The 12,444-nt window shown below is 43.2% G+C and overlaps 1 protein-coding gene across 1 annotated transcript in view; it reads left to right on the top strand.

Moving 5' to 3' along the window:
• The window catches only part of fig4a (FIG4 phosphoinositide 5-phosphatase a), a 59,128-nt gene that overhangs the window by 25,686 nt on the left and 20,998 nt on the right, over positions 1 to 12,444 (top strand). The window contains exons 14-20 of the mRNA XM_080790868.1: positions 1,252 to 1,400; positions 1,524 to 1,690; positions 5,978 to 6,116; positions 7,671 to 7,729; positions 8,052 to 8,199; positions 8,581 to 8,667; positions 11,836 to 12,034. Of these exons, the coding sequence (XP_080646994.1) occupies positions 1,252 to 1,400; positions 1,524 to 1,690; positions 5,978 to 6,116; positions 7,671 to 7,729; positions 8,052 to 8,199; positions 8,581 to 8,667; positions 11,836 to 12,034 (948 nt within the window). The remainder of the gene's footprint in view (positions 1 to 1,251; positions 1,401 to 1,523; positions 1,691 to 5,977; positions 6,117 to 7,670; positions 7,730 to 8,051; positions 8,200 to 8,580; positions 8,668 to 11,835; positions 12,035 to 12,444) is intronic.

The raw sequence follows: 12,444 nt of genomic DNA, 5'->3' as shown, positions 1-12,444 counted from the left end.
CATTTGCCCATGTGGAGTGGTTATGCATCCCACCAACATTCTAGGGTAGACCCAAGCTCCCAGAATGGCTAGCCAACGTTGAAGCCGTCAACCCTACTGGTCAAAGCTGTAACTGCAGGCGGGCCCCTGCATATTGCACTAGGAAACCCTGCACAGCTGGGGTTTAACATTGAGCCCTAGTTTGCACTGAAGTAGAGAGTTCTTCCGGGTGCTTCGAAACGCCACTGAGCAACTTCCATTGAAACGAATAGCAGGGGGCGGGGCTGTCGCTCCCGTCCGCACTCTATGCTTTATAACTATCAGGTAGACTCACCTAGCCACACATGGGCATATGACATCATCCACTTGGGACAGGAGTTTTCCCAATAGAGGGTATGCGCATGCTTAAAGTGAATGGCACATCGAGTGGCAAAGCAACATGCAAAGTGAGTTTAACATTGTTTAATGCAATCAGATAGGACTTTTATGTTTGGATGCATGGGTTGTCAAGGCCAGAAAGTAGTTTTTTGCCACTCAGTAGGCATTCCTGCATAACTTCCGGGTTTGATGATGATGTCACGCGCATACCCTCTATTGTGTGGAGAAAAAAGATATTTTTAAGATAAATAAAATATTTAAGGTGTTTTTCATTTCTAATTTAAGTTATAGAGGGCAAGTATAATGTTTTAAGCCAGGCATATATGTCTTAATTGCCAGGATCCTTTTAAAGCTTTCATGACATTAATTTTCATTGATTTTATTTACATTTTTTGTTTTAGGTTTTATGACCTCAATTACACCCAAACAACCTGAACTTTTAACATTGAGTGGATTTTCTGTGGTCTTGGGGTTTTCTCTGTGTTCTGACGCCTTTTGAGCTGCAGTGAAAAAAAACAACAACAATTTGCCACTGTTTGCCTGTCGATCATCACCACTGGAGGAGAGGAGCTGGGATTAGTGGACGGTGACATCCATTTCCTACCCCTTTATATAAGCAGCTCATATAACCGATGTTAATTACAGTACAGGTGTGCCTGCTGTTAGGTCTCTTCATATACAGCCACAACCAAGACCAAGGATCCTCCTATCTGTGTTGCACACGAGCGTTTCAAATGTAGCATGCATTTAATTAACTCTCAAACTAGGGTAATTACTTTGAGCAAAATAAATGGAAATAGGTTGTTGAGAACGGTTTAAGCTGTTTTAATAGCTTGCGGTTCACTAGGTTTTGGCTTGATTAAAAAATTAATAAAAAAATCTATCTGTATGTAGACTGGTGTGTTGCGGACCAACTGTGTTGACTGCCTGGATCGGACCAACACCGCCCAGTTCATGGTGGGGAAATGTGCGCTGGCCTATCAGCTTTATGCGTTGGGCATGATCGACAAACCCAAGCTCCAGTTTGATACAGACTGTGTCAGGTAAAAACATTGCACCTCAATTACACCTCGACTTGGAGAAGATGCAGATTAACGTTCCATTAGGGAGGATTTGTAATGGATGTTTTGTGTGTGTGTGTGTGTGTGTGTGTTTGCGTATCCCAGGCTGTTTGAGGAGCTGTATGAGGATCACGGAGACACACTGTCGCTGCAGTACGGTGGCTCCCAGCTGGTCCACAGGGTTAAGACATACAGAAAGATCGCCCCCTGGACACAGCACTCCAAAGACATCATGCAGACACTGTCGCGCTATTACAGCAATGCTTTCTCTGGTATGCTCACACACACACACACACACACACACACACACACACACACATATATATATATACACATACTGTATACATATACATACACACGCAATCACTGCATGGACAACATTCCAATGGATTTATTATAGCACAAACCTTTTGGGACAATGCCCCTACTATGTACACTTGTGGTTTTATCAAGCACCATAGTGCAATCAACTAGTGGACGTCATGAGTTAAATGCAAACAGCATATAGGTATATAATTCACAAAACAAAACCTGTCTGTCACGGGCATAACTTGGGCGCAGCCCAGCGGAACAGGCTCAAACTTGCCGTGTGTCTAGTGTCCATATGACCTGGGGGCGTGCCCAGTAGCACTGCACAAGCATCCGTCTGTCGGCGGGTCTGCGGAGGTCGCACAGAATTTCTATGTTTGGGAAGTGTGTGGGCACCGGCTTCCCTGATTGGCCAGCCAAACCTGTCGGCTTCACTGATTGAAAGAGCTTTGTGTCACATTTGTACCACTTTGCCAATGTAAGTGGCAGCATGTGATAAAATAAGCATTGGACTCCATTCCAACATGTCAGACATAAATGTACCACGACTATATCAAGTAAAAGAGTATTGCACAAATGGGTGGCCATGTTTTCCTGACCCTTCTGCAACTTTAGATAATTTGGTCAACCCACCGAGGATAAAAAGTAATGAGACTGACAGAGTTTATGGTATTTTATGATAGGGTTATGTATAAATGCGACGCACGCGCATGCACGCACATGCACGCACACTGGCCTTTGAACACTACCTCCATTGAGCCACATCCTCTGCACAGACCGTTTTGTTAGGCCTACTACATTACACCCTTGTTGCATGCATACATAACATGATTTTATTTACTTCCGCAACGCACGCACGCAAGCGTGCGCACGCAAGCGTGTGCACACACACACACACACACACACACACACACAGTCACACACACACACACGAAAATTTCGCCCCTCCTCCAGGTGTTAGTCGTCATAGTTTGCTAATCATTTTCAGCATGCTCACCCTTGCTCTTCTTCATAACCTTTCATTTCCTTTGTCCCCAATTCATCCACATTACTGCCCGCTTCAGTGCAGAGTGCAGACATTTATTCACACCCACTGTCACACACACTGTGAAACCCTATCTGCCCTTCTGTTGCCATAGAAACGCAGACTCGGCATTTGCACACGCACGTCACACACGCATGCACACAACCAAAACAAAAAAATTGATGCATACACGAGCAAGCACACATGAAAACCTGATGGTTACTTAATACTTTTCATAGCAAACCCGCACACACAGCCAAAATACCTGTAGCCTTACTTCATTGATACAATTTGTCTTGCCATTTGGCAGCCAGGTGCAGCAGATATCACTACACTTCACTCATGAATTTTCAATAATTTTAATCTTCACAGGTTCACCTAAATCCAGCAAATCCACATTATATTCAGTAAAAAAAACCTCAAGCTAAGGGCTAGGCCGATGAGCGTCAACAACACTGAGGTGTGCTTTGTGTAAAAACTAAACATTCTTAGAGGGAATACATTCAGTAGAAAACTATGGTTGCAACGTCTCCGGTTCGTTTGCAGCTGGAGCCATGTATGGCTGTGTCTATCTCTAATTTCAGCTTCCTGCCTCTCTATATTCTAATCTCCTGTCTAAATAAAATACTGTACATGGAACTGCGTTGCTCAATTGTTCAGGGCAATTATCATCATGATTTAAATCTTTTAACCTTTGGGAGACAGCAGTTGTAATTATGCTTTGTCTCCTAAGCAATAGATGATCTAACAAAAGCCCCCAATGCATCCCCGGCCACCTCCCCACCAAACTCCTCCCCCACCACGCCGCCAATCCCCATCGCCATTATATTTCACTGTACTTGTTACCCCCTCCCTCTTTTCCCACCCTCTTTCCAACCCTACCTCCATACAGTACCATCCATCGTCCCTGCCATAGCAAGCCTTAGACCTTTCATTGTGAGTCATTGTACAGTGTGCACAACATGCACCCTTTCCACAAACAGCTGCTGGGATTCTAATGATGAGCATGGATGCACACACACGCGTGCAAGTGCGCGGATTCCGCAGAAACAAAGTCATGATTGATCCTGGTTGTTGTTTTTAGGACTCCTTCCCTGCAAAAGGTCAAGGTTTCCACAAAGATTAGAAATGTCGTTCATAGAGTGTAGAGAAGAAGAGTAAAGAACAGGAGTAGGGATAAAACACATTGTTGCAAAAAAAAGATGGATATGTGATCGGCCTTCCTCGATGGTTTCCAGCATAAATGATAGGCTCTACTCCCTTGTCTTTGTACGACAGGGTTTTCATGTGGCGAGCTATGCTGTCTCTCTGTGTTGCCTCACTCCCACTCTTACTGTATATGCCGTTGTTTCACACAGCCTGCTAGGGCAGTGGTTCCCAAACTGTTTCATGTCAAGGACCCCCAAATTGACACTAATTAGCCCGCGGACCCCCATTAGAGAAGATAATGCCAGGGACCCCCATAAGAGAAGATGTTTACGGCTCGAGCAGACATTCTCAAACCGTTTAATTTAAAGGACCCCCAGTGTGACATGCATTAGGCTACGGACATTTAATGTAATTTCTTTCTCTGGGACCCCCAATTTATAATTGTAAAATCAATGTTAATTAACTCTGAGAGTGTAACGGGTCCATGTGGTTCCCTTTGTACACACTCGGAGTTACAGACCCATAAGGGTCCATTTGGTTCCAAACTATCTTAGCTGGGGACCCCCTGGAACTCTCTCATGGACGCCTGGGGGTCCCCGGATCCCACTTTGGGAACCACTGTCCTAGGGCTGTTGTGTTGATTGGAATTGTAAGATTAATTCCTCATCGTTCGCACAGTGCAATAATGTTGTTGCCAGGGGATAGCTGGCAAAATTGCTTTACTGGAATTGACGCATCATGGAACGGTATAGTCATTCTAAAATGGTCTATGGCAATAGGGGACTGTAGATATCTAGTTATTGACTGGTTGTAGAGCAGCAGCAGGCAATTAGTAACTCATATATGCCTTAACCCATTCTGACCTGAGATCAGATTCTAAAAATGTCTTCTACATTCTGACAGTTTTCTGAAAAAGCTATGTTTCTATGTCAGTCGTTCAAAAATAGCAGACCAAGCACGTAGCGTGCCAATCGGTGGCGCGCTATGAGCTTGTAGATCTGCTATTTTTCAATAGCTAAAGCATAACATAATGCTAACACCAAAAGGGGTTCACGCCCAAAATGGGTTAATCACTGATCACTGCTACAGTCTCTTACATTTGAACCTGCATGTTCAGCTGGAGAGCCGTTGCATAGAAATGTGCCTAATTTGTTACTGCACATGTTTTGTATTTGTGCATATATGCAATCGACTTGTAATACTGTTCTTGTGGAATATAATACATTTTCTTACTGATACAATAGTTGTGACGCGCGTATGTTGTTCTCAGAGGTCATCACAACCCTTACCGCATGTTTGAATCAATACATTATTACCAAATTGCGGGAAAGCAGGCAATAATTAAACTACCGGTAAGCGACCGACTATTTGCTATTGTCTAATCAGTAATCGTACAACGTGTCTGTTTGGAGCACTGTGCATGTGGCCACACAGTTTGTGGGATGGATTAGTTGGCACCTGGCTGGGCAACGCTTGTAAACATGTGCCACTCATTAAACAGACAAACGGACGAATAAAGATCTCTGTGCCCTCCCACAGCCCAGCCTCATTGTGAAACATATTGCTACACTGTCATTTTGTCACGTGTTCATCTTCTTATTTTACTGGAATTATTCTCTTTTCTTTTCCTACGTTAAAACTTCGGATGGTCTAGGGCGTTGTGTCGGTGAACTTTCAAGATTGGTGTGCATACAGTAGTTTTATCACAGTTTCATCATTTGGGATATTCTACAGTTACAGTAGATTCTTGGTTTACCTATGATCCTATAGATTTTCTTTTACAGCATTACGACAGGAAAGGGGGAGAGAGATGGGGGGGGGGGGTGCATGTGGCAAAGATCGTCGTGATCTGTACTCAAACCCGCGACACGCCGTCAGGCTGTAATACCAGCCTAGGTGCTTGGACCGCTCGACCGCGGCCAGGTCCTAGATTACTATTTCTATGCATTTGATTGTATTACCTTGTGTTACTGTAAATCGCTCTGGATTAAGAGCAGATCTGCTAAATGTCTAAATTGTAATTGTCCTAGATTTCCTCATGAAATGTATCTACGTGAAACGATGTTGTGTATTTCAGATGCAGACAGGCAGGATGCCATCAACCTGTTCCTCCAGGTCTATCAGCCCTCAGAGTGCAAGCCCCACCTGTGGGAGCTGCCCACTGACTTTTACCTGCATCATAGGAGCTCCATGGCTCTGCCCCAAGAAAGACGCTGGTACACGCACGCATGCACACGCAAACATCACCTGTCAGTCAGATGCGTGCACGCGACCACGCCCTTAAGGGCCTTGCAAACGTGAAGCGAGGAACGCAGGCGTTGTTGCCTGGATCAACACAGGTCTCCTCCAGGTCTGCTCAAGAGGGGCGCAACAACGCAAGCGTAAATAAAAGCTAAACAGAATCCAGGTCTGGTGAGTCGCGGGAGTGTGCACGTAACGAGCACGCGCGCAACAAATTCACCGGACCGTGCTCGCGTAAATAAGCTTGTGTTGTGTGCAAAAACGCAGGTCTCATTGAAAATGAACTACAGTATAGGCACGGCCTTGCGCGTTTGCAAGGCCCTTAAGGCGTCTTACTGGTACAGTATAAAATGCAGTCTAGACTAGAGCTGTTTAGAGGCTACAGTATCTTACTGGCACGATTAGCTAATCGTGCAGTGTACTGTATATTCCACACATGCTCTAGTCTATGCACACCCACTCTGCATGCTCATAATACCACAACACATGCCTACTGTATACCGTAATTAAGCAAATCTTTCTTTTAACTTTTTTGTTTTACCTCTATTGCCACCACGGTGACACTTGCGTCAGTAAAGAACAACCTTAGGGTTAGGGAAGCTCCTCACCTGGCAGTGACGTAGAGCCTTCATCCTACCCATCCCGCCCAACACTCCCCGCTGACGGATGCCGCCCCAACCTGTAGGAGTACATGCAATGACCATTATCACCCTCCCTGTCCGGTTATCCTCCCTTGAACATGGGTCAATTGTATGTGTTCGCAAAACTTTGCATAGTATGCCTGACAAAGCCGTTTGCACCACGGTGGATTAGAACCCACAACCCCTGTGGTGGTGGGCAGGTACTTTTCCACTGCCCACCGAGTGCCTGTTGCATCTCGATTCTACAGCAAACGTGTTTTGAGCTTGTAGATCTGCCATTTTTGCTATATTTGAATTCATATCCTGAATATTTTTCCTCTTTTTTTTTTTTTTTGCTATTTTTCATTGGAATCCTGATAAGTAATTAAAATGCATTCAACTACTAATAATATTAGACTGAAGTAACGGGTCATGCTCATTGCTCGCATGTTTGGAATTGCAACAGCTGAAATAAATACTGTATCAATATTCGGATATTAACCTGTGGGCCACATTAAGTGAAGGTGGGGCCCCCGGGCCGCCAGTTGCCCATGTATGACCTAGTTCACTGTCATTGCTGTGCATGTGTTACGTATGAAAGGTAGAACATCACCACCATCCTGCTTGCATAACCGATATAATGTGTCACTACAGTAGTTTATATGAACACAATGGGCCAAAGAGACTCAGCCATTGTGTGGTCACTGTGGTGGGTGGAAATTGAGTGATTGTGGGCGAGTTCAATTAGTGGTCACACACTGTGAGCTTTCTCTTGAGGACTCACTACTATGTAACGCAACACGCTCAGATTGGTTATATTGCATAACAGGCTGAGCCAATTTGTTATGTAACATTGTGTATTCAGGTGTCCTAAATGCATTAAATTGCATGACCTCTTTACCTCTCCAGCTATACCTTTTGGTGGTCCGAAGCAATCCTACCCTTCCTGCCTGTGGCCTATGACGAAGGTATCTTTTCAATCTGATAATCAGTTGTTATGTTTTCCTGGCATTTCTGTGATACCATTGATTCAAATCCCAATATCTATGTGTTTTTTTTTGTTTTTACTTAAAAAATGGCCTCTGCATGACCCTAGCTGTCTAAAAGTCGGTCTGTGTCTGTCTGGTTGTCCAAAGCTAATCTTGCAAAAATAAATTAATAATAATAAATTAAAACAAATCCACACATCTTTTATACTTTTAGAAATACCGTTATTTAATTTTTGTATTTTTTAATAGGACTCTAGTGGTTAAACTTTTTGATTACGTTACTGTGTGTGCATGTGTGCAGTCCCCTGTGAGGACAATATGAAGAAGCTTCGAGTGAAGAGATTGAACCGATATGAAGAGAGCGTTGACATCTACACTGAGTTCTTCAAACCCTACGAGCTCACCTCTTTTGACGACACCTTCTGCATTGCCATGACCAACTCTGCCAGGTGGCCACACACACACACACACACACACACACTCTCTATCTCTCTCTCTCTGATTTATCGATCACTCTAAATGACATACTTATGATACTGCCTCAACCTGGGATTCCAAATCATCCATTTAATTGTAAATTGTCTGCATTTATTTTGCGCCATTACCCAAAGCGCTTTACATTGACCCATTCACACACAAGACAGTGGAGACAAGCATCAACCTGCTCATCGGAAACGGTCAGGGTTTCAGTGTTTCATAAGAACACCCAAGAACACTTTGCACAGAGCCAGGAAGAGCCAGGGATCATACCAAACGTCCGCTCTAACTCCTGAGCCACTGCCGGCCAGTCACCAACAACATTGTACTTTTCTCTTTCTGTCCGTACAAAGGGAGTTTATGCCTAAGACGGTGGGAATAGATCCAAGCCCCTTTACAGTACGCAAGCCAGAGGAGACGGGGAAGTCAGTGTCACTGGGGTAAGTGCTCGTGAGAGTGGCTGCATGCATATCTGGATATGTCTGGATGTGTGGTGTTTTGTTTTATTAAAGGTGTAGTGAAACACTTTTAGACCATGGCCATACCTAACAATGGATGCCAAAATATTGGGCAAATTGTCATATTTGTGTGTTTTTATATCAAAAGTCCATGGGAATATTTTTTTAATTACTTCCTGAGAACGTGCTGCATGGTGTCGAGGCCCACATAAAAGCCAATAAAAATGAAGCTCACCAGTTTGATTCCCATTGCTTCATCGTCCTCCAACACAAAGAACTACTCGTTTTTAATCTCATTCAAGATGACATCCAGACAGTGTATTACTCGTTTTAAACGTAATCATCATGCTATTAGGTTAGAAATAATCCCCTGGCTTTGCCCCACGTCTCTCTATCACTTTGTTTACAAACGATACTGCACGTGAGAGGAAGTCACAGACTTAAAACCCCATAGCCTGGAGGGATGCAATGGTTTGGTTTGGTTGGTTCAGAAACTTCAGAGCCAGCGTTTTAAGCTGAAACTTCAAAATAAAATGCCCACCATTTCCGTTTCACTACACCTTTAAAAGTGTGCAATGGTGGACAGAGTACTCAATCCCAGTACTTGAGTCAAATTATAGACGTCCAAGGGTTGTATTTTATTGTTACATCTTGTGTACAGGTACATAAGAGTAAAACTTATTTTAGTTTGGCTTCCTTCAGACAATTCAGCAGCATAGATAACATCAAACAGGGATGGCTTGAGTCCTTCATAATTCCACGAGTTTTGCTGACATGACGATTGTCGTGCAGGGCTTTGATGGGGCTGTCCACACAACCCTCTGAATTGCTTTCCAATTGAACCTCTTTTGGTGTTTTAACTAAGCATTATGTTGTACTTTAGATATTGAAAAATAGCAGATCTACAAGCTCAGTAGGTCTGCTATTTTAAGTATTTTTTAAAAATCGTAAAAATGTGGCACAAATCTTTGAATATATATTCTTTCAGAGCGAACTTTTTTAGTGAAGCAGCCAGTCAGGATGTGTTCTCTGTGGTGCCTCTGTAGAAAGCTTTTAGGACTTTGGGGCCCATGCCGGCTTTCTTGAGTCTTCTCAGAAAGCAGATGCGTTGTTGTGCTTTCTTCACCACCCACTCCTAGAAATGTAGTGGAGTCAAAAGTACAATATTTGTCTTTGAGGTGTAGTGGATTGAAAAGTGAATATCCAAATAATTCAAATACGAAAAGTACAGATTCTAAAGAAAAACTGTAAAACAAGTAATGTACTCAAGTAAATGTACTTAATGACTGTCCAAGGATTGTGTTTGTGTCCGTTTTTCCTATGTCACATTGTCACAGTCATAGTTATTATAGGTCACTGTGCCCTTCAAACTATGCTGCACAGTGGTGTGCAGAAAACAAAAACAAGACTCTTACATCATAATAACCCACACGTGGTATTGGACATGCAACACAAACACATTCGTTTCATTACACCTCTCTCGCTATGTTTACCCGTCGCTGGCTCGGGATAAGGCTACTTGGCACACCACATGTAGTTATTCATGATTGGCCCGTGTCAAATGTCACTGTTTTTCCTCAATGTTTTAGGGCTCGGATTAGGAGGACCCGGTGTGATGCTCACAGTGAAATGACATGCAGATGTTGCAATCAGAAGTTAGCACATTGATCCATTAGGCACGTCGTGTAGTAAAAACAATCTCACCATGTGGCTGTGTTTACCTGCTACTGTCCTCACTCATGCTCCACGTGTCCCATTTTCACTCCGGTTTCAATGGCTATTGCATTGTTTTGTTTAGTTTTTTCCCCCACATGAATCTTCTATATTATTTATTTCCTTAATATCTGAGTTATTTAACACTTACAGTTCAATGTCAGTTTGAAAAATACTCTTTTTATCCAAAAGTAATGGGGATCTGAAAACCAGGGATATACTGTACCTGAACTTCACCTCAGTAAATCACCTATCACATAATGTAAATGCATGTTTGAATAACTGTAAACTACATACAGCATAGTACAGCGGACAACCTGTGATGTATTGCATACTGATCGATGAATCTGCTTTGGCTTTGATGGGTACCAGTGGCTTTACATTGCTTTACAGTGAAGAAAGTAGTCCGCACACAGGCTTTGCTCCAAGTAGAGTTTTATTGTATTTTAAAACACCATGAGTTACACAATGTTTCGGCCGTGAAAGGCCTTCATCAGGTGATAGTAGTTAGTATGTAACACCCTCCCTTTTATCAAGGTAGGTAATTTACAAACACCAATGAGTTACATGACAATAAATATGACTACTAGTACTAGCTAATATTAGAGCCCTTACACGTTCCCTTTGATATTGTTCTGACTGACTAACACTATTTTGGAGCAGATTGCCCAAACTGTAAACACTTTTGGTACCAAAAGCTTTTTTTTTTAATCTTAAAAACAAGAAATGGCTAAATCTCAAATGTATAAAAATATTTTAAAATATTTTAAAAAATATATTAAAACAGTCTGTAACAAGCTAAAAACTGTGTTAATATTGTAAACTTCCTTGCTGTGGTGGTCATTCATATTTATTGTCATGTCACTCATTGGTGTTTGTAAATTACCTACCCAGTCAACATCGGTCACGTGACGTGACGACCTTGATAAAAGGGAGGTTGTCACATACTAACTACTATCACCTGATGAAGGCCATTCACGGCCGAAGCGTCGTGTAACTTATGTTTTTTTTAAATACAATAAAACACTACTGGAGCAAAGCCTGTGTGCGGATTACTTTCTTCACTGTATGTTATGTATCTACCTTAGTCCAGCACCAGCCAGGACTGGATGTGCGCAAGCCACCTGTTTTTTAAACTATTTACATTGCTTTACCTCAGGAGTCCTTGAGGTGGGGGTTCCAGGGGGCCCCAGCAAAATTAGTTAATATAGCATCACACTAATTTGAACCACTTTATCCATTTAAAGCCTCTCCTGGCTTACAGTAGAGAATGGTGCAAACAGTGCAGCGCATCGTGAGAGGGGAGCTTCCCCCCTCCAGGAAATCCACGAGAGACGTTGTGTGGCTAAGGCTGAATAAAAATAGCAGATCTACAAGCTCAATATCCAAAATGTTGGAACATTTTGAGTGAATTTCTTTTTTTTAACCCATTTCCAGCAACAAGAGCAACAAGGAGGAGACTGTGCTCCAACGGAAGACTGCAGCCAGCGCACCTCCTCCCCCGAGCGAGGAGGCAATCTCCAGCACGTCAGAGGACGACTCCGAGGAGGACCGTGATGACGACGGCGCCGTGTCGCAGCGCTCCACTCCCATCAAACTCTTCACAGAGTCTGGAGAGAGCAGCCGCACACAGGAGGTATACTATGCATCCGCACACACTCACTGGCAAAAGGAAAGCAGTCTGCGCGCGCACTAGATGTTCTTGAGCTCCCAGGATACTTTATTTAAGGCAGAGACACTTTGCAGGTCATACCTGACGAAGACCCACAAAGGTCGAAACGTTGTGTCTCTGCCTTAAATAAAGTATCCTGGGAGCTCGAGAATAGTGTGCGGACTGCAGATATGCCTTCCTTTTCACTGTACGTATCTTTTGTTCAGCACCTGTAGAATTTATTTTGAGATGTGCGCGCTTCCCTTTGGACTCTATTTACAACACACACTCACTCACATACTGTACGTGCCCCACATACAGTATGTACACTATCTATTGTTGCAAACTGGAACCGGATACAACATTGTGGAACTGGGATCGGTTCCATCACAGTG

This window comes from Protomyctophum bolini (assembly GCF_963924005.1).
Source record: "Protomyctophum bolini genome assembly, chromosome: 19".
In the NCBI taxonomy this organism is placed as follows: domain Eukaryota; kingdom Metazoa; phylum Chordata; class Actinopteri; order Myctophiformes; family Myctophidae; genus Protomyctophum; species Protomyctophum bolini.
This window is presented reverse-complemented; position numbering and strand designations above follow the sequence as displayed.